This window comes from Grampus griseus (genome assembly GCF_964374135.1).
Source record: "Grampus griseus genome assembly, chromosome: 19".
In the NCBI taxonomy this organism is placed as follows: domain Eukaryota; kingdom Metazoa; phylum Chordata; class Mammalia; order Artiodactyla; family Delphinidae; genus Grampus; species Grampus griseus.
In genome coordinates, this window is record NC_139013.1 from 9,526,929 (window position 1) to 9,548,155 (window position 21,227).

At 52.3% G+C, this 21,227-nt stretch overlaps 1 protein-coding gene across 2 annotated transcripts; it reads left to right on the plus strand.

Annotated features, from left to right (window-relative positions):
* Positions 1-325: 325 nt before the first annotated feature.
* Positions 326-20,720, plus strand: EML2 (EMAP like 2). 2 transcript variants are annotated; one of them, XM_082676553.1, is made up of 20 exons: positions 326-397; positions 578-682; positions 2,611-2,639; positions 2,846-2,975; positions 5,974-6,123; positions 6,813-6,882; positions 6,983-7,093; positions 8,148-8,243; positions 9,132-9,266; positions 10,129-10,228; positions 12,429-12,583; positions 12,739-12,864; positions 14,584-14,715; positions 16,777-16,844; positions 17,117-17,205; positions 17,442-17,539; positions 18,039-18,126; positions 18,690-18,785; positions 19,848-19,978; positions 20,304-20,720. In XM_082676553.1, exons 3-20 carry the CDS (start codon positions 2,636-2,638, stop codon positions 20,427-20,429), a joined length of 1,905 nt encoding a protein of 634 aa, XP_082532679.1. In that variant the 5' UTR covers positions 326-397; positions 578-682; positions 2,611-2,635; the 3' UTR covers positions 20,430-20,720. The 2 variants fall into 2 exon arrangements, with proteins under 2 accessions (XP_082532679.1, XP_082532678.1); XM_082676552.1 differs by lacking the exons at positions 326-397; positions 578-682 and adding an exon at positions 2,044-2,081.
* The last annotated feature ends 507 nt before the right edge of the window (positions 20,721-21,227 follow it).

Sequence of the window (21,227 nt, forward strand, 5' to 3'; positions counted from 1 at the left end):
GACCGCGTGTCGGCGCTGGAGCAGCGGCTGCAGCTGCAGGAAGACGAGCTGGCGGTCCTAAAGGCCGCGCTGGCTGACGCGCTGCGTCGCCTGCGGGCATGCGAGGAGCAAGGCGCTGCTCTGCGCGCGCGGGGCACTCCCAAGGGCCGGGCGCCTCCGCGCCTAGGCACCACAGCTTCGGGTATCTTCACTAAACTGGACGGGTGAGATGGGAGGGACTGGGGCCAGGACCTCACACTCACCCCCTTCTGTCCTCTAACCCCATTCCTCTAGTGTGTCAGCTCTTGAAAGGCCTTCCCACTAGGACGCCCCTCAATGGCTCGGGACCCCCGCGGCGCGTGGGCGGCTATGCCACGTCCCCATCCTCCCCCAAAAAGGAGGCGACCTCCGGGCGCAGGTAAGTCACGGAAGCCAGGATCCCCAGTTTCCTTCAAGACCTCGGAGGCTGTTTATGTGGAAACGGATGGACTCATATGTCCGAACACCAGCAGTGGAAGGTCTGGGGAAGTTCTTGCCTCCGGCACTCGCCTGCTGGCCTCGCGGGCTCTGCCCCTACCTACGTGCTCTCCATTCGCAGTGCCCGCCGCTACTTGTCACCAGAGCGCCTCGCCTCAGTGCGCCGCGAGGACCCCCGCAGCCGCACCACATCTTCTAGCAGCAATTGTAGCGCCAAAAAGGAAGGGTAGGTGTCCGAAGCGGGGTCGTGACACAACGGGTGGGGCCAGGACCCCAGTTAGGCTTGGAAAAGGATGGGGAATTTAGGGTGATGCCCCAGGCCACGAGTTGATAACCTAAAGGGCGGTCATCTAGTTCAGAATGCGGAAACAGTGCCGGAGGCTCGGAGAGACCAATCTTGAGATAGCGTGGTTGAACTGCGAGGCATGGAAACGCGGAACCAACACGGAGCGGCGTGGTCAAAGCATTAAGGGGCTGGACTAGAACCTAGGAGACGTGGATGATTAGCGTCTCTTGGATGAGCCGGAGTAGAAGTTAGGGAGGAGCCAGGTTTGTGGGCGTGGCTATTAAGGTAAAGGGGAGAGTCCCCATTGAGTCTCAGAGATGTAGCCAGGGCAGGACCCTCAGAGGAGTTTCTGCAGGAAATGGGGTAATCAGAGGGAGGGAAGTGATTGGAATTTGAGGATGTGGCCAGAGGGTTAGCCAGGGCAGAATCAGAACCTGGGGTGGGGGTAATGGGCTAAGACCAGGTGCCGTAGTGTCCGATGCAAGAAGCTGGGCGGCGGGGAGCCTGGGGCGCTGCCAGGTGGAAATGGGCGTGGTTTGAAAGTTGGGCGTGGTCATATGTGGGCGTGGGCAGATATCAGTAGGCTTGAAGGGACTCTAGGTGAAAGTGGTCATGGTCTGAAGTTTAACCGGACCTGAGGAGGGTAGGCGGTTCCATGGAGAGCTGTCAGTTCAGGGGCAGGATCGGAAGGAGAGGTGTGTATGATCAGAATGTTGGGCGTGGTCAAGTTCCCAGAGCCCGGGCCACACTGAAGGTCTGGGCGGTGTAAAAACCTGAGTGTGGAGTCCTGATGCAGTGGGCGTGGTCAGGGCTTGGCGGGTCCGGACTAAGGCAGGACCAGACTAAGGCAGGACCAGAGTCAAAAATCACACATTTCAACCTCACTGAAATAATGGCAAACACGTACAGAAGCTATGTGCCAGGCACCACGCAAGGCATGTTACATGAATTAACTAATTTAAGCTTCGCAATCACCCGGAAGGTATGTATTTTTATTATCCCCAATTTAAAAGTGAAGAAATCGAGGCAAGAGGTTTGGCAACTTGTCCACACTGCTAGGAACTGGCAGAGCTGGGGTTTGAACTCAGGCAGACACGTCCCCGAGTCCATGTTCTCAAAAAACACTCTCCCTCCCCCCAAAAAAGAGCCTGGTATCAGGACCCACAGCCAGGGACCTGAGACCCAGTGTGACCCTCCGGCTACGGGGTTGGCAGTGGAGGGCGGGGCAGGGCGCGGCGGCGTGGGCGCCTCCCAGGGCCGGAAGCGGCGGAGCCGGTCCCGGCTCCACCCCCGGCCCCGAAGCTTCGCCAGCCGCCGCCATGAGTAGCTTTGGAGCTGGGTGAGACTCTCTCGCACACCCCCCTCCTCCTCGCGCTACCGGGATCTGGATCCCAGGTTTCCCCCTTCTCCGGGGACCCAGACCCGCGGGCATCACCACCTTCCGTCAGCAAAGGGAGTTGGAGACACGCCCCTTCCCTTAAACCCTCACCTCTTCCCTCTCTGCTTGAAGTTTGGGGCTCTGTGGGACTGGGGGTGGGGAGCGTTGGGAGAACCGTGCTGATTAGGTGGGAGGGGTACCTGTGACGCTCCTCTTTCAGGATCGCGTCCCTGCCACTTCGTGCTGTTTGATCTTTGGCGATCACTGCCTCTCTGGGCCTGTGTCTTAGGCTCTGCAAGATCAACCGAGCAAAGCACACGGCCTGCAGAGAGGCAGCGCTCCGCTCCTTACTCGGCCCCCATTTTTCATCAAATACCTCCGGGGAGCGCTGGGGTGGGGAAGTGGTTTCTCCCAATTTCTGACTTGCCTGCTAATTAGGGCTTTCTTTCTTTTCTTTTCTTTTCTTTTTTTTTTTTCCCTTTCCTGACAGCAAAACCAAAGAAGTTATCTTCAGCATGGGTAAGTAGGGAGAATGGGTGGGGCTTCCTGGGGTGAGAAGCCAGAGCTGGAGGTCAGGAAGCCTGGCTACTGGCTGGGCCTTTGCCTCTTTGGCCTCATTTTCCCCGCCTCTGCTAATTAAAAAAGTAAAAAAGTGAAGTCGGAAGGGGAAAGGAAATAGGGTTGGGGGCTGGTGTCAGCGCCTGACCTCTGGGGTGTTCTGGCAGAGGAGGGCTCCGTGAAAATGTTCCTGAGGGGCCGCCCTGTGCTCATGCTGATCCCCGACGAGCTGGCACCCAGCTACAGCCTGGATACACGCTCCGAGCTGCCTTCCCGCCGTCTCAAGCTGGACTGGGTGTATCCTTTTGCTTTAATCTCTTCCTCCCACTTCTCCCAACCCACCCGCCCCCAGCCTGGAAGGGACCAGAGCCTTTCTGGTGTGGGACTTCAGCTGGAGGGAGGGTCTTTGTACTGAAGGTGGGACTTTCCAGGCCTCTGTGGCTTTAGGGGTCAGGAAGAACTGGAGTCTGGAGGGAGCAGAGGAAGGCAGGTTAGCTGACATGACCTTTTATGATTCATTCAAGGAGCAAATGTTTGCTGAGCGCCCTCCATCTGTCGGATCCTCGTCTGCATGTGGGCTGTGTTCCCTGAGCTCACACAGTCTGGGAATACAGTAAACTAAGCTCAAGTGAGAGGAGTAACTGGGTTTCTCTGAGGAGAGGGCATTTGAGCTGAGAATCGGACATTCAGGGGCCAGCCTAGGAAGAACAGAGGGCACGGCAGGTCTAAGGGCTCTGCGGTCAGAGTGAGCTTGGTGTATTTGAGAAATGGAAGAAGTTGATAATGGTTAAGAACCCTGTCTTTGGAGCCTGGCAGAAATGGGTTGAAACCCCAGCCCAGCCTCTGGCTGGCTACGTGACCCTGGACAAGTCACCATGCCCTTCTGTGCCTCAGTTGCCTCCTCTGAAAAATGGGTGTCGTGATCTCAGATTCATAAGGCTGTGAAACAATGTGCTCATCATATGGGCCCCATAAACAGAGATTGATTAAAATAATAACTAATCATTATTGAGCACTTATTATATGCCAGGCACTGTTCAAAGCTCTTTCAAGTATAAATACGTTGAATAATATGATCCTTTTCTTTTGTAGGATTGAGAATATATTTTTACAACAAGTGGCCTCCGAGAGCTCTCTGAGGCCTGCAGGTTGGGAACTATTACCCTTTCTTTCCAGATGAGGAAACTGAGGTCAAGAGAGGGGACCAAGCAGGAAGAAAAACAAATATATTAACGTATATATGTGGAACCTAGAAAAATGGTATAGATGAACCGGTTTGCAGGGCAGAAATAGAGACACAGACGTAGAGAACAAACATATGGACACCAAGGGGGGAGGGGGCTGGTGGGATGAATTGGGAGATTGGGATTGACATATATAGACTAATATGTATAAAATAGATAACTAATAAGAACCTGCTATATAAAAAAATAAATAAAATAAAATTTTTAAAAAAAAGAGAGGGGATATCAAGCCCTGTTCTAGGGAGTCAGCAGATCTGAGGCAAGAGCTCTGATTCTGAGCCCCAGGCTTTTCCCAAAATGCAGACTGGGGCTTGGGATCAGCATCTTAGGGACCCAGTCCCTGTCTTCCTCTCTTGGCCTTGGTTTCTGCTCTGGAGGAGGGAGGAATGTGGGAGCCCAGAGCCTCTTTAAGGCAGCTGGAAATATTCGCGGGAGTCAAAGAATACCATGCTGTCATGTCAAGCTGGCCTTGATAAGTGAGCATCAAAAGAAAAGCAATTGAGATAGCAACAGTCAGTATAGGCCTCATTCCCCAGCCCCAAATGGCTGCAGGGTGAAGCAGTTTCTGTGGGGTCGGGATACACATATCGACATTCATTCAAATGTTTCCTGAACATTCTGGGGCTAAGGGCTGGGTTCCAACAGTCCCCAAATCACAGTCCAGTGTGGGGACAGAATCCGTGACAATGACAACTCAGGCTGGGATGGGAGAACCCAGAGAGGGCAGCTGACCCAGCCTGGGCATCAGGGAAGGCTTCTCAGAGGAGGAGTTGTAGAAGAGAACAAAACAGCCCAGTCTTGGCCACTGTGGAACTGATAGTCTCATTAAGGAATAGGTGACGTTAACAAATTGATTAGATAAGTGGGATGAATCTAGCCGAGGAAGAGAGCCTGAAGCTTGATCTGAGGACAGGGCAACTGAGAAGGGTGGCAGGTAGCTTGTGCTAGACAAAGGGGAAGGTTAGTGCCAAGACCTGGGTGACAGTAGTGATCTTAGTGTTTTGAGAAACTCCAAGGTCAGAGAGCAAAGGAGGGCAGAAGCCCTGCTAAGGCCAGGGAGGGGCAAACCAGGCCAGTGGAGGAGCTTGGGCTTTGTCTTAGGGGGAACTGGGGAGCCACAGAAAGTTCTGAACAGAGGAGGGTCACATTCCTTCAACAAATATTGAACTCATGTCTGCTGTGTACCAGGCCCTGATCTGGTCACAAGGGGTACATCAGTTAACAAAATGGACAGAGGTCCCTGCCCCCCTGGAGCAGACACTGTAGTTCGGGAGACACAAAATAAATTAAACAGATAACGTGTGGGATGCTGATGAATGTACTGCAGGATTATGAAGAGGGAGGGGGATGGGGGCAGTTGAGGGTGTGTGAGTTTGCAGTTTTTTTGTTTGTTTGTGTTTGACTGTGGCGCGACTTGTGGGATCTTAGTTCCCCAACCAAGTATTGAGCCCAGGCCGCGGAAGTGAAAGCACTGAGTCCTAACCACTGGACTGCCAGGGAATTCCAGTTTGCAGTTTTAAATAGCTGGGAACTATTTGGGAGAGGCTTGGGAAGGCCTCTCCAAGGAGCTGACAGTTGAGTAGAGACCTGAAGCAGGTGCGGGAGCCATGGAGAGATGAGGAAGAGGCCCCTGTCTGTCTCCCAGCTTTTGGTGGCTACTGGCAACCCTTGGGGTTCTTTGGCTTATAGTTGCTTTACTCCAATCTCTGTCTTCACACCGCCTTCTCCCACCCTGTGTCTGTGTCTTTTCTTCTCTGTCCCTTATAAGGACACTTGTTGCTGGAGTTAGGGCCCATCCAGATAATCCAGGATGATCTCGTCTTGAGATCCTTAATTACATCTGCGAAGACTCCTTTTCCAAGGAAGGTCACCTTCACACTTCCCAGGGGTTAATATTTTGGTGGACATATTTTTGGGGGATACCATCATTCAACCTCCCACAGGGGTAAGAGTGGAAACAGGAAAACCTAGCTCTGATGACCTTCATCTGGGAGTCAGTCAGCAGATGCAATGCAAAACAGGCTCTTTAACCAGCCCCTGGGCACCTCCAGCTATGGCTACCGTGGCCGAGACTGCCGGGCCAACCTTTACCTGCTGCCCACGGGGGAGATAGTGTACTTCGTGGCCTCTGTGGCTGTGCTATACAGTGTGGAGGAGCAGAGGCAGCGGCACTACCTGGGACACAATGATGACATCAAGTGGTGAGGCCTGGGAGGAGGATGCCAAATATTTCCTGCTTGGGACACTCTTAGGGGAGGTGGGTGGGGCCAGGCCTTCCCTGGCCAACAGGCTGAATTCAGGGGGAAAAAATGTGGATTGATTATCAATACGTCAAATGTCGGTGAATTCACTCAGATGCCTGAATTTTTCACTTCTTTTGAAAACTTCAAGTGGGCACCCCAGACGATCCCACAGTGTGTTGGAGCCCTGTGGTGACAGCCCCTTTATTTTTTATTTTTTTATATTTAGCCTCACCGCACAGCATGTGGGATCTTAGTTCCCCAACCAGGGATCGAACCCGTGCCCCCTGCAGTGGAAGCGTGGAGTCTTAACCACTGGACCTCCAAGGAAGTCCCTTTTATTTTATTTTATTTTTGACAGCCCTTTTAAATGGGTGTGTTCTGGCCGTTTGTGGTACAGGCTTGAGCCCTCTGGGCACTTGAGTTAGAGACCGCAGGCCTGAGTCTTGCTTCTGAGCCAGAGTACCCAGAGAGTATACCCTTATTGCTACTGAAGAGCTGAATCAGTGTTTATTGACTAAGTAACTCATTCAAGCAAACTGCGGAATGAATAATCAGGCATCGCGACTGTGGCCTGCTGTGGGAGGGGTCCTGGTGTGCTGTGAGCACCCCCCTGCTGAGCCCTGTCCATCTGCCCTCTCTCTCCTCAGCCTGGCTGTCCACCCTGATATGGTCACCATCGCCACTGGACAGGTGGCAGGCACCACTAAGGAGGGGAAGGTAACAGAGTGGAGGGAGCAGGACCTGGAGACTGGGATGGAGTCGTGGGTGGGTCAGGAATCTGGGCCCCCCAGGTAACCGGCCTCTCTCTTCCCTGCAGCCACTGCCGCCCCACGTGCGCGTCTGGGACTCCGTTTCCCTCTCCACCTTACACGTACTGGGCCTGGGGGTGTTTGACAGAGCTGTGTGCTGTGTGGGCTTTTCCAAATCTGTAAGTCCTGTGCCATCCCTCGCCTGCCCCGGGCGCCCCTTGGGGCTGGAGGCCACACCTTCATCATGGCGTCACAGGTGCTGGCCACGCCCCCTGGCCCTCCAGGCTGTGTGCCCACATTTGTGGCCTCACAGGCCTGCTCTATTAGCCCTTATGAGGGGGACCATATGTCTTGATTGCTCCGCAGAGAAACTCCTCAGTGATCCTTTGTACGTCAGTTAACGCTTTCTGCATTATTTTTTCACACCACCTTTCATTCTGGAAGGGTCCTTATCCCTTAGGCATTTTAAGCCCTGTGTCTAGGGCAGCCCTGGCTCCTAGTACCATCCTAAGTGGGTGTTGGCAGGTATGGAGGAGATAAGCACAGAAATCGAGAGTTAGCCTTTAGGAATTTGTCCAGCAATTTGACATTCACACAACATCCAAGTGTGTGAGTGGTGGGCTTTTTTTTTTTTTTTAATCATATTTTACAGTTTTACTGTATTTTACCAGAGTATTGGCTGCAATGGATCGGGGAATAAAAAACAACCTGTCATCCCATAGACAGTTTAAGAACCTCACAGGTTTTCTGAGACCTGAGGAGACACTTGAGAACTTTGGGGAAATAAAGCTATTTTGTTGCCAAAATGTGGAGGAAAGGAAAACTTTGCAAAATCAAAACTAACCTGCACTTAACTACAGGTATAAAAAAGCAACATCATCCCGACTTTATTAACTGTTTAACTTCACAGCCCTAAAAGTCATTCCATAGGAAAATGCAGATTAGAGGCTCTCAGTAAGAATTCCTGACCTCGGGCTACTTGCAGAGAAATTGTAGCTGAGGGGAAATTAGAGGAAATTCTTAGGGAGGAGTCATTTCAAAAGGAAAATTATAAACAGCCTTTAAAATGTGTGTGGCCCTGGACGGGGAGTATATTTTCATGTGTTTCACATGACTTGGGTCAGGGCCTTTGAAACAGGCCTGAGTAGCTAATGCCCCAGTGGGCAAGGTGTTGGAGGGAGGGGGTGGATCCTGACCCGCCTGCCCCTCCCCCATCCTCTCTCCTCTTCCTAGAATGGGGGCAACCTCCTCTGTGCGGTAGATGAGTCCAACGATCACATGCTTTCTGTGTGGGACTGGGCCAAGGAGACCAAGGTGGTAGATGTCAAGGTGAGGTAACCCTTCTTATCCCCTCTCCTTGGGGTCTCCCTGTGGGATTGGCCAGATCTCAGTGTTCACAAGTCTGGAATCAGACTCATGTTGAAGTCCTGGCTTTGCCATTTGCTGGCTGTGTGACTTTGGGCAAGTGGCTTGCCCTCTCGGAGCTTCAGTTGCCTCATCTATAAAATGGGGATAATGGTAGCATCTTCCTTGTAGGGAAAATTTGGCTTTGATGTTGGCATATGGGGTGGGCAAACCAGGCCCAACAGGAGGATCGGTACAAGGTGGCTGCTGGTTCTGCTGTCCTGCGATGTCCAAGACAGACCTTGACTTGCATCTCCGGGAGATAACCTGCTTTACAGATGAGGAACCTGAGGCATGGTAGAGGGGAGAGCTACTTGCCCAAGGTCATGTGCTTATTCTGGGCTGGGGGCAAGAGACCTAGGATTGGGGCCCATGGTTTGGGGAAAGAGAAGTAGTTGAGAGGCTGGGCTCTCAGTGACTTGATTCTGGACACAACCTGACTGTGTGTCCTTAGGCAAGTGAATTCCCCTCTCTGAGCCTCGCTTCATCATCTGTAATGGGAGGTGCTAATGAGCCTTACCTTACAGGGTGCTGTGGGGTTAAATGAGTTGATGGATGTTAAATGCTTGGCACAGAGCTTGGTACAAAGTAAGGGCTCTTGTGCCTGCCATTATGTTGATGAAGAAAACAATAATGTTTCACTGGCTGGCCCTGCTTCCTGTACTTTAGTTTGCCCGTAAAGGAGAGGTACAGGCAAGTTGGGCGTGCAAGCACACAGCCCACACAGCTGTATAGGGCAGTCCTTCCTGGGTTGGGTATCGTGGTCCTGATGGCTTTGAGGTCCTCATTCAGAATCTCCCCCACCCCTTAAAGTGCTCCAATGAGGCCGTGCTGGTGGCCACCTTCCACCCCACAGACCCCACCGTGCTCATCACCTGCGGGAAATCCCACATCTACTTCTGGAACCTAGAAGGAGGCGGCATGAGCAAACGGCAGGGCCTCTTTGAGGTGAGTGCCAGGGGTACTGGGACAGGCTGGCCCTGAAGGAGGCTGGCAGGGACACCCAGGCAGACAAGAAGATACCCCAGGGGCTGGAGGTTGTAGGGATGCTGAGCTATTGCCTGCTGGGGCCTCAGTTCCCTTATCCATACCAGTGGCGTGATCCACCTTAACTCTTTGAAGTTGTGAGGATTCCGTGGGATGAAGAGTGTAGCGACTCCTAGCAGATAGTGGATGCTCAATACATGGGTTACTGCGGTCGTCAATATTCTGGATAAACCGAGGTCAGAGGCTGACTGGCCGAGAGAGACAGAGAAACAGCAGGAAGCACAGGGCCTGGGAGAGAAGATGCAGGCACACCTCTGACAGGGCTCCTTTGCCTTTGGTGAGAGTTGGGGCTTCTACCCCAAAAGGGGAGGCCCTGAGAACACCAGGCTCAGATGGAGATGAAGATGGAGATATTGAGATGAGAAGAGGGTGGGGCGGGGCAGGGTGAGGGACCTAGAGACAGACAGAAGAGGGGGCGGGAGGGAAGGAGAGGAGAGGGGCAGGGGCAGAGAGGGGGAGACCAAGGGACAGAGAGAGAGGAATCCAAGCGGAAGACAGCAGGGGAACGAAGGACAGAGACTGGGACAGGAGTCAGGGAGGAGAGAGAGGAGGGAGGAAGGGGGTCCGGGGTGGGTCAGGAAGTGGTCTGTAGGCGACGTGACACTCCATGGAGGTGGATTGGAGATGAGGATGCTCCCCACAGGGCCGCTCCCCAAAGCATGGAGGGCATCCCCTGGACCATTGTCCTGGGTGACGGGTGAGCTCTGGGAGGCCTCCCGGCTTCAGCGACCCTCTGACACCTTCCCCTTCTCCCCCACCTTAGAAACACGAGAAACCGAAGTACGTGCTGTGTGTGACCTTTTTGGAGGGTGGCGATGTGGTCACCGGGGACTCTGGGGGGAACCTCTATGTCTGGGGCAAAGGTCAGTGTCAGCCCCCCCTGATTGGTTCCCCAACGCGGTCCTCCCTGACTCCCTTTGGCTGTGCGTCCCTTTCTCGGAGCATGCTGATGTGGAATGTACTATACAACAATACAAGTCATTACTTGTCCAATTCTAACACCTCCATCAAGGCTCAGCTCCAGTATCCCCACCTGCATGAAATCTTCACTTATTCCCTCCCCTTGTCCTCTGCAAATCCCATGGCAGCGATCAAGTTTGAGCTATAAATGAATGGGTTAACCCAGTGTGGATGGACGGATGGATGGAGAGGTGGTTTGTTCCAGAGCAATGAATGAATGAATAAGTTAATGAATGAATGAAGCGTTTGTCCCACCCAGTGAATAGAAGAATGAATAGATGAATATGCTGTCCTTAATGGGTGGGTGATTAGGTGAGTGAACAATTAAATATATGAATGGCTGTCCCCAGAACGGATGACTGTGTTAATAAATGACTGGGTCTTTTCCCAGGCAGTGGATTACTGTAAAGTTACGAATGAATGAATGAGTGAGTTTATTCAGTCATCAAACCACTTCCTGGAACAATCAGTTCTTCATAACATGTTAATCCATTGGCTGAGGTAACCATTCATCTTGGGGTAGTGGGTGAGGAGTGGGTTTGGGAGTTGGGCAGGCTTTGGGTTCAGGTCTCAGCAGTGCTGTGTGCTCTCTGTGGCCTTGGGAGAGTCATCTCCCTTCTGAGACTCAGTTGCCCCATCTGTAAAATGGGTATAATACTCTCTCCCTCACACGGTTGTTTTGAGCTTTTCTTGAGATTAGACAGCTGAGAATAAGTTCTGAATAATTGGCAGTGTGTCTTTCCCAGCAGACTCTAAGCTCTCTGAGGGCAGAGACTTGGTCTGATTGGTTCCCATATCTCCAGTCCCACCACTGGGTCCAGCCCGCAGGGCTACAGGATGTTGGGTGGGTGGGTGGTTAGAAAGATAGGTAGACAGAAGGATGTATGTACACGTGACACCACTTCTGAGCCTGGAAGGATGGAATTGAAGAGAGTTGCTTTTTCTTCCTCTCCACTTAGTCCCTGCCCCAGCCTCTTCCCTGGTTCCCGGGCCTTCAGTCTTGTCCCCTCCAATTTAGTTTGTTGTCAGAACCAAATGTAAATCTGACCCTATCCTTCCCCTGCTGAACCCTTCCATTACTACACAGTTCAGATCCCTCAGAACAAGGTCTGGATTCCTCACTGAGGTCTGCAAGGTCCGGATTCCTCAATGAGGCCATGCATGGTCTGGCCCTGCTTTCTCTTGTCCCTTGCATGTTATACTTGGTCACACCAGATTTCTTTAGTTTCCTAAATAGTCCGTGTTCTCTCTGCCTTTTGCACATGTTGTTCCTTCTGCCTGGAACACTTTTCTACCCTCTGTTGTCCTAGCCAACTCCTACTCAACCTTCAGATCCTTGCTCAGCTGTCCCCTCCTCCAGGAAGCCCTCCCTGGCCCACCAGGCTAGGTGCCCACTCTGGGATCCCACAGTCTCCTGGGTTTCCCCATCCCAGCCCCAGCCATGTTGGGTCGTCACTGACTGGTAGTAGGTCTGTCTCTGAAACTGGACTGTGATCCCTGTGAGGGTAAGATCTGAGGTTGCCTTCATCAGTACCCAGCATCACCCAGCATGAGGCTGGGCCCAGAGTCAATGCTAGTTTAATAATTGTTGACTGAATGGATGGATGAACAGATGGTTAGGTTGACAGATGAGTGGATAGATGGGTGAATGGGTAGATGGATAGGAAAAAAAATGGAAAATGGGTGGATGTTTGGATAGAAGGATGGATTGACTGGTGAGTGGGTAGTCAGATGAAAGAGAGGGTGAATGAATGGATGAGAGGCAGATTGATGGATGGATAGAAGGAAGGAAGCGTTGATGGCTGCATGGATGGGTAATTGGATGGGTGAGTAGATAGATGGATGGACAGACCAGTAGATAGGTGAGTGGATGAATAGGGTTAGGATCAAAGGGTGGATGGGTAGATGTTACTTCAGATGGTTTATTAGATGGATGATAGGGTATTTGAATAGATGGGTGGTTGAGTAGATGGGTGGGTGGAAGCCTGGGTAGAAGAAAAGGTGAGTGAATGGCTGGATGTAGGATTGAGAGTTTGAGGTGTTTTCTGGGGTCAGTATGGGGGAGCTTCCCCATGCTGACCTCTGCCCCTGGCCACCCTGCAGGTGGGAACCGTATCACACAGGCCCTGCTGGGTGTCCACGATGGCGGCGTGTTTGGGCTCTGCGCCCTGCGGGACGGGACGCTGGTGTCAGGAGGGGGCCGCGATCGGCGGGTGATCCTCTGGGGTTCCGACTACAGCAAGCTGCAGGAGGCGGAGGTGAGGGGGAGAGGCTCATGAAGGTGAGGATACCTCCTCCCACCCCACTAATACTAGACCCTGCTCTCCCAGCCTGTCTCCCCCACCCCCCAACCCCACCTCTGCGTGTGTCCTACACTCATCTGCCTGCCCCCCACCCCCCTTTGCCTACTCAGGTCCCCGAGGACTTCGGCCCCGTGCGGACCATAGCGGAGGGCCGGGGTGATACGCTGTACGTGGGGACCACCCGCAACTCCATCCTGCAGGGCTCTGTCCACACTGGCTTCTCGCTGCTCATCCAGGTGAGCTTCTCTTCTGCACCTGCCCTGCTCCCTCCCTACCCGCCTCTCTTCTCTCCTCTGCACCATTCATTCTTCCTCTCTTCCCACTCCCATTTCACCTCACCTCCCTGCCCCATCCCTTATCCTCTGGCCTGGTAAACACCACTTACCTTCCCTTTAACTGCTCCTGACACATAACCCCACCCCAGAACACCCCATGGTCCAGCAATGGGTTAACTGGTAGCACAGCAGAGGGGTCCCAGGACCCTGCTCCAGCTGTGCTGCCCCCTGCTGGTCAGGTTGGTGTCCATTTCTGTAAGTGCCCTGGCAGGTTGTCACACAGGCCTTGAGCCACACACCTCCCAGGTCTTCAGCTACAAGGATCTAGGAAGACCCTCTGGAGTCTTCTCAGATGCGCATTCCTTCATCCTCGTGGGCCAGAACCCTACCACACATCCAAGTAAAACACCCAGCCTACTGGGGGAATTCCCTGGCCGTCCAGTGGTTAGAACTCTGCACTTCCACTGCTGGGGGCCTGGGTTCGATCCCTGGTAGTCAGGGAAGATCCTGCAAGCCACATGGTGCGGCCAAAAAAAACCCTGGGATCGAAGCACAGCCCTGTCGCTCACTCGCTGTGTGATATGAGGCAAGTGAATAACCTCTCTGTGCCTCTGTGAACCAGGAGAATAATAGAACTGACTCATGGGGTTTTGTAAGGATTCAATGAGTCAATTCATGCACAGCATTTAGAATGGTGCCTGGCACAGAGTAAGGGCTCAAAGAGTCTTGGCCAAAATTACTTCTTGTTCAGTGACCCCCCGCCCCTTCCTTCACTCCTGACATGCATTTTACCTCTTACATGGTAGCTGAGATCCGTACAGCAGCTGCATTTAGATTCCCCCCCTCTGGCTCTTGTTTCCATGGAAGAAGATGAGGAAAAACAAGGGCTAGAGGGATTTCCTAGGGGTCCCAAGACCAGAATGGACCTTAAAGACCTCTAATAATAGTGTCAATATTATTTAGTATTAATTATATTATTAATATATTACTAGCTTTCTATTATTTATTAACATTAATCATTATACTAATATCAATAATTATAATTCTGTTGATTATCGTTGTTAATTACTTTAATTATATATTAATAGTGCATGTTATCACTACTGATAATAGTCAGCCACTTCCATTTGGTGAGCACTTTGTACCAGCCTCGTACACTTTCCATCTATTCACACTTTCCACCCATAATGTGAGTGAGCAGAAAAATGCCATGAGCCACATACAGTGATTGGTTCCATTTTACAGAAGATGAAACTGAGGCTCCAAGGAGAAGTCATCTGCCCAGGTGACTGCCACAGTCAATAAGAGAGAGCTGCAGTCAGACTCACCAGGCTGAGTACCCTCCATGGGTTCCTACAGCCTGCTGGGCGCCATCTGTCTCCCAAAGTCAAGCTCCTACTCATCATGTCTCTTGCCTCCCATTGTGCACAGTGGAAAGCAGAGACCTGGGGGGAAGGGCAACATTTGCCTTGAGCCCCACACTGGGGCAGGGGTCTGCCCAATCACAGCCTCCTTCAGATAACACTGGGGAAAGGGTCTTCCCTGGGTAACCTGTGGGGAGAGTGTGTTGCTGGAGCTAGTCCAGCACTTCTTTCTGGCATCAGACTTTGGGGAGGTGGGGGATGCAGAGGAAAGGCCTGGATTGGCAGTCTCCGTGCTGTCATCTCTCCTTTCTGCCAGGGCCACGTGGAAGAGCTATGGGGCCTGGCCACACACCCCAGCCGGGGACAATTTGTGACATGTGGTCAGGATAAGTTGGTGCATCTGTGGAGCGTGGAGTCCCACCAGCCCCTGTGGAGTAGGATCATCGAGGTAAGGGGATGGGGGACTTGGCACGCCATTCTAACAGAACGACTTGTCTCAGTGTGTCAGGGTTCAGTGCATCAAATGGAAGCCACACTTGGCGTCTTTAAGCAGAAGGAGATTTAATGCAGGGAACTGGGTGCTTACAGACTCACTTGGAAGTGCTAGAGGAGTGAGTTCTTGACTGGACAGAAGCCCAGAACAGCACCACAGAACTGACCTGCCAGAGGAGCTGCTGCCTCTGCCACAGTCAGGAAGGTGGGGAGTCAGGAACCACTGAGTTCAAGAAAATGCTGTCATTGTAACTGCAATCCAGGAACCAGGATGCTGTGGTCACTCAAGTGTTGGTTCTAGAGCTACGCTGTCCAACACATGTGGCTATTCAAACTTAACTTAACTTTAAATGTAAGTAGAATTAAACATTCAGTTTCTCCATTGCACTAGCTACATTCCAAACATGTGGCTAGTGGCTACCATATTGGAAAGTGCAGATAAAGAACATCTCCATTATCGCAGAAGGTTCAGTTGGACTATCTTGCTCTAGAGTGACCCAATGCTGGCTACATTTACACTGGCCAAAAACAGATACTCTGTGCCCTTGCCTTTTAAGGCTAGTGACTGCTCACCAGCATAGCAAATGCTATTGCTTTCACAACCCAGCTGATCAGTGGAAGTGGCAGAGCGGGGCCTCCACCTTGTACCTTCCAGAGCCCACAATGGTGCAGCTGATTGTCAGACCCAAATCACAGCCAACCCTAGCTACAAGGGATTCTGGGCAATGTAGTTTTTAAGCTCTCTTGCCTGTGGGGTATGGGACAGTAGAAGGTCAGTCATCATATTCCCCACACTACCCTTTGAGGTTTTGCTCCAGGAATCCAGGGTTACCTATGATCCTGGAACACTTGATGGCCTTTGAACTTCTAGGAGTCAGGGATAGTGTACCCTGGAAATTATTAGGGCCATGTATAATAATCCTCACTCTGGCTGCCTAATTGAGCACCTACTATATGCCAGGACCTGTGCTCAGCACAGCAGTTCTCTAGCCAGGGCATAAGAACCACCTGAGTTGTTAGAAACACAGAATCCTGAGCCCCAAGCATGGGAAGTCTGGTTCAGGAGGTCTGAGTTTAGTCCCAGAAATCTGCAATTTATAATAAGAACAAGCTCCCTTGGGTTATTCTGATTCGGGCAGTCTGCCCACCATGCCTGACATTGGCTTAGCACTTTACCCACATTGTCTTCTTAACTCCCTCGCACCCCAACCTCCACAAGGCAGTAGAGATGATGGATCGCCCAGAAACAGGAAGGTAAAATCAGGAAACGGGCCCAGAAAGGCAACATCACTTGCCGTTCGTAATTACAATCATAGCTGACCTTTATTCAGTGCTTCCTGTAGCCCGTCTTACTCACCAGCTTACCATTCTAAGGACTTTACACCTTGCTTATAACAGTCCTGGGGAGTGTGTATTGATGTTCTCCGTGTGGGGCAACCAAGGCCACGATGGGGAAAGTTATTTGATGTCACATAACGAGGAAGTGTCAGGGCCACAGTTTCAAACCACTTCTGATTCCATGGTGCTCTGTTGCCTGCAAATCAACCAAATGCCCCCGAAATTTAAAAATTTTGTGCTAGGAGTTAGATAAAGATATGGGGAAACAGGCACTCAGACAAGCCTAATGATAAGTCAATATAATTTTATAAGGGAAAGCAAATTGGCATGATATATCAAAAGTCTTAAAAATATGGATAGCCTTTGTCCCAACGATCTCACTAGTAGAAAAGTCCCTAAGGAAATCATCTTGGGTTTATAAAGCTGTGGGAGGTTAAAACAGGAGTGAAAAAGGATCCAGAGTCAACAGTGAAAGGAGGAATATTTTCTCTTCGAGCTGACATGTTAAAGGAAAGGAGAGCGGTTTCCAGAGCATCTGCATCAGCAGGTTACTGGAGGGCAGCAGCGGGAGGTGAGAGCCCTCATGCCAGGCTGAGAGTTGCCTCTGAGGCTGGGGAAGTGTGGGCCAGATGGAAGGGGGACCCCAGCTCCCAGCCCTTCCTCTTCTCTCCCTCCTCAGGACCCGGCCTACTCTGCTGGCTTCCACCCCAGTGGCTGTGTCCTGGCCATTGGCACGGCGACTGGCAGGTAAAGCTGATGGGCATTTGGGGAGGGCTTCTCTGCGCCCCCCAGGAACTATCCCTTGATCACCTCCCCCTGCCTTCCCTACTGCCCCAAAGCTTACAGAGAATGATAATTAGGTACCAACTGTTTACCAGGCCTTGATCTCCCAACATTCCTCTGGAGTCAGCCTCTCTCCCTAATCTTTTCTGGGGTCCTTCCCTCAGGCCCCACAGATTGCCACCCTTCTCTACCAGATCAGCTCACCCCTCCTCCCCCACCATGCCTTCTCCTTAAAGATGGCTGCTGCTGGACACGGAGACCCATGACCTGGTGGCCATCCATACAGATGGGAATGAACAGATCTCAGTGGTCAGCTTCTCTCCAGGTAAGGGCCGGGGCCGGGGAGGGGACCTTGGAGAGGCCAGGCCTGGGAACTGAAGCTCAGAGTTACCGGCAGGGGGAAGGGGTGGAGTCTATGTGGCACGGCCTAAGGGCGGGGCCAGGCCTGTGGCAGGGATGGAACTTGGGACTACTGAGGAGTCTGGGATAGTGGGGGGCTGAATCTGAGAGAGGAGGGGTAGAGCCTGGGTGCCTCCTCATAGCCCCCTCCCCCTCCCCCAGACGGGGCGTACCTGGCCGTGGGCTCCCACGACAACTTGGTGTACCTGTACACGGTGGACCAGGGCGGCCGCAAGGTCAGCCGCCTGGGCAAGTGCTCGGTGAGTGGGCAGTGGCCCCCAGCCCGCGCCGCCACCCCGTCCAGAGGGTGCAGAATTAACCAGTTTTCTACCTCAAGGGCGCACAGCTTCAACACTCAACTGACTGCCCTGGTCACATCAAGGAGTTTTAGCCCCGCCCACACATTTACCCTCTCCTGTGTTTCAAGGCCGTCCCTTTGTGTAGCCCCGCCCCTCACGTTCTAAGCACACCCTCTGTGTAGCCCAGCCCCTTGCATTCGAAGCCCGCCCCTCCGTGTCTAGCTCTGCCCACTTGTTCTAAACTCCCCCTTGTGTTCTAAGCCCTTATTTGTCTAGCCCCCGCTCATCACAGTCTGGCCCCGCCCATGATAGTGTGGCCCCATCCCCACACCCCAAAGGCTTGTGTATCTTTCCTCGAGACCCCCTGTGTTTTCACCCTACCTTTGTATTTTGCCTTCCACCCATCCTGGTCTGATCCTACCCGCTCCAGCTCTAACTCCACCCCTTCCCTCCCCTGCAGGGCCATTCCAGTTTTATCACCCACCTGGATTGGGCCCAGGACAGCAGCTGCTTCGTCACCAACTCTGGGGACTACGAGATTCTGTACTGTGAGTTCTCTGAAACCCAAAGGCATTCCTCCTTCAGCCTCTCTATTGCGTGTGCGATTTGCATAGCCTTCCCTGGGTTCTGGAAGGGGAAGCAGGGGCTTCAAGTCCCTTCTCCTCTGGCTGTTTTATTCAGGGGTTGATCTGATTGGCTGGTCTCCTGGCTTCTGGTTTCCTCCCTGGTGGACCCAACTTTTAACCAGTTCCTCCCCCTCCGGGTTGGATGGCTGGGGTACAGGTTTCTAAGCAGATACCCCTGCTCTCGTCTTGAGATGTCACCACCCAGGATCTAGCACCAGTCTGGAGAGGTAGAATTAGCCTCCTGTGTCGGACCTCAGTGCCCGTTGTCTGTGGAATGGATGAATTAAGTCAGTAGTTCTTTCCGTTTGGTTTTTGGTTTTTGGTTTTCTTGGCCGTGCCGCGCAGCTTGCCGGATCTTAGTTCCCCGACCAGGGATCGAACCCGTGCCCCCTGCAGTGGAACCGCGGAGTCCTAACCACTGGACCGCCAGGGAATTCCCAGTAGTTCTTTCTGCTCTGAACACCTCCTCCCATTTTCTGCCCCAGGGGACCCAGCTACCTGTAAGCAGATCATTACTGCAGATGCTGTGAGGAACGTGGAATGGGCCACGGCTACCTGTGTCCTGGGTTTTGGCGTGTTTGGTAAGTTCTGGAATGGGGAAAGTCTTGCTGAGGACAGGAGTTCCAAGAAACATCCCTGACTGGTGGTTTTCACAGTCTCTTATTACCTCTAAGGTGGGAAACTCATTCCTTTAGACATGTGAGCAGCAGTATTTGTATAAGAGAAAAGGTTAGGGTGAGGTGACTACTCAGATCCCTTGGAACTGTAATGAAATGAGAACAATTGGGGGTGTCACCTGGCCCAGGGAGATTCACACAGCCTGTGTCCCAGTCACCCATTCATTCAGGCATTAATGCACTCAACACATACCCCCTGAGCACCTGTGTGCCCAGCTGGGCAGTGCTAAGACCCAGTCAGTGGTGACCACGACAGCCCTGACCCTGCCATCATGGGTCTCACAGTCCAGTGGAAGAGAGAGACCTGTCCCCAGACCACCCAGAGTAGACTGGGCTGGGACAAGGAAGTCCAGAGAGGACGCCTGGCCCCAGCCTAGGAGGGAGTCAGGGAGGGCTTCCTGGAGGAAGGGACATCCAAACTGGATCTGCAGGATGAGGAGTTAGGTTCTAGGGTGGTGAAGAAGGAAAGCAATGGCTAGGCAAAGGGAATGATAGCCATGTATAAAAGCCTAGAGGTGACAGAGCTTGGTATTTGGAGAAATGCAAGAAGGCAGGATGGCTAAATCATTGCAGAGTTCAAGGGAAGCACTGGTAAGAACAAGGCAGGAGCAGTGTGGGGGACAAGGCAGAGCTTGGGGGTCATGGTGAGAAGCCTGGGCCATGGGAGGGTTTTTTTTTTTTGTGGGATCTTAGTTCCCTGACCAGTGATTGAGCCCAGGCCCTTGGCAGTGAGAGCGTGGAGTCCTAACCATTGAACTGCCAGGGAATTCCCCATGGGAGGGCTTTGAGCTATAGAGGGATAGGGTCAGATAAGCATTTCCAAAAGATAATTACAATTCTCATCCCCGGCTAGAGACGGGCTAGGTGAGAGAAAGGCAGGGAGTCTGGGGCTGGGGCCTACTCGCCTTGGGGGTCCCTGGCCCCAGCTGCCATCTTACCACCAGCCACCCCCAATCTTGCCCACAGGGATCTGGTCTGAGGGAGCAGATGGTACTGACATCAATGCCGTGGCCCGTTCCCATGATGGGAAGTTGCTGGCTTCAGCTGATGACTTTGGCAAAGTCCACCTGTTTAGCTACCCCTGCTGTCAGCCTCGAGTGAGTCCCTCTGGGGGGCTGGCAGGGTGGAGGTACCAAGCAGCACTGCAGGCAGGATTAAGGCAGCCCTTTCCGGATCCCAGTTTCACCGGCTGTACAAGGAGGGCAGTGGCTTGATCCCAGGGGCCCTTCTTAACTTGAAAGTCGATAAATTACCAAGTCTGTAGTGCGAAAGCTCTGAGCATCTGCATTGTGAGATCTTTGGTTCTTTTTCCTATTAACTCAAGAAATATTTATTGAGCACTTACCGAATGCCTGGGCCCAGGGAATACAGCAGTGAACAAGACAGATGACTTCCTTTCACTTCCTTCTTTCCATATCACAGGCTCTCAGCCACAAATACGGCGGACACAGCAGCCATGTGACAAATGTGGCCTTCTTGTGGGATGACAGTGTGGCCCTGACCACAGGGGGCAAGGACACCAGCGTGCTGCAGTGGCGGGTGGTCTGAACTGGCAGGTGGGGGGGTTCCCAGGAACATGGGGCCCAGGTAGAGTCAGGTGGCAGTATTGGAATTCTATTTTCGGGAGATGTCTATTGCCGAGTAGAGTAATATATACCCAGAGTATGTCTATAGCAAAGGGGGTTATGGGGGTGGGAGGGTGGACTGACAGACAGAAGTCTCTATTTATTGGGGTGGGAAAAGGGGTCACATTGCTTTGGGGGAGCCATTAGGGTGTTTGGTTTGGGGTGTTTTTTAAGTTTATTATTTTATATCATCTGGAAATAAAAACACGTGCACTGAGGTGGAGTGTCAGGGTCTGTGTATATGGTGTGTCCATAGATTGTGTCTATAAGTGTATATGTACGAGGTGTGTGTGTGGTGTGCATATATTACAGCGTTTGTGATGAGACACCATTATCAGGTCTTTATTCGTCTTTAAGCTTGACAGAAACCAAGCTTGCTCTAACTTAGGCCAGAGGAGGACTCAATTGATCGACATTGCCAAACAAGGAAGGGCAGTTGTCCCCTCTGGCCTTCAGGGCCATCAAACCAAGGATTTGAGGGCAACCAAGGTACTCCATACCTTCTCTGACCTTCTGCAAGTCAGCATGTTTCTCTGGGACCAGCATTCTCCACACCACGGAAGGATGGCACCCAGCAGCTTGAGCCCCAAGTCCAAAAATCCCAGGGAAGGGCTATGATTGGCCCATCTGCAGATCTATCAACGTGGCCTGTTGTTTGGCCTGCTGTGATTGGTTCCACTTGGGTGAAGGCCAACCCTGGACCAATGATTGTGGCCAGGAA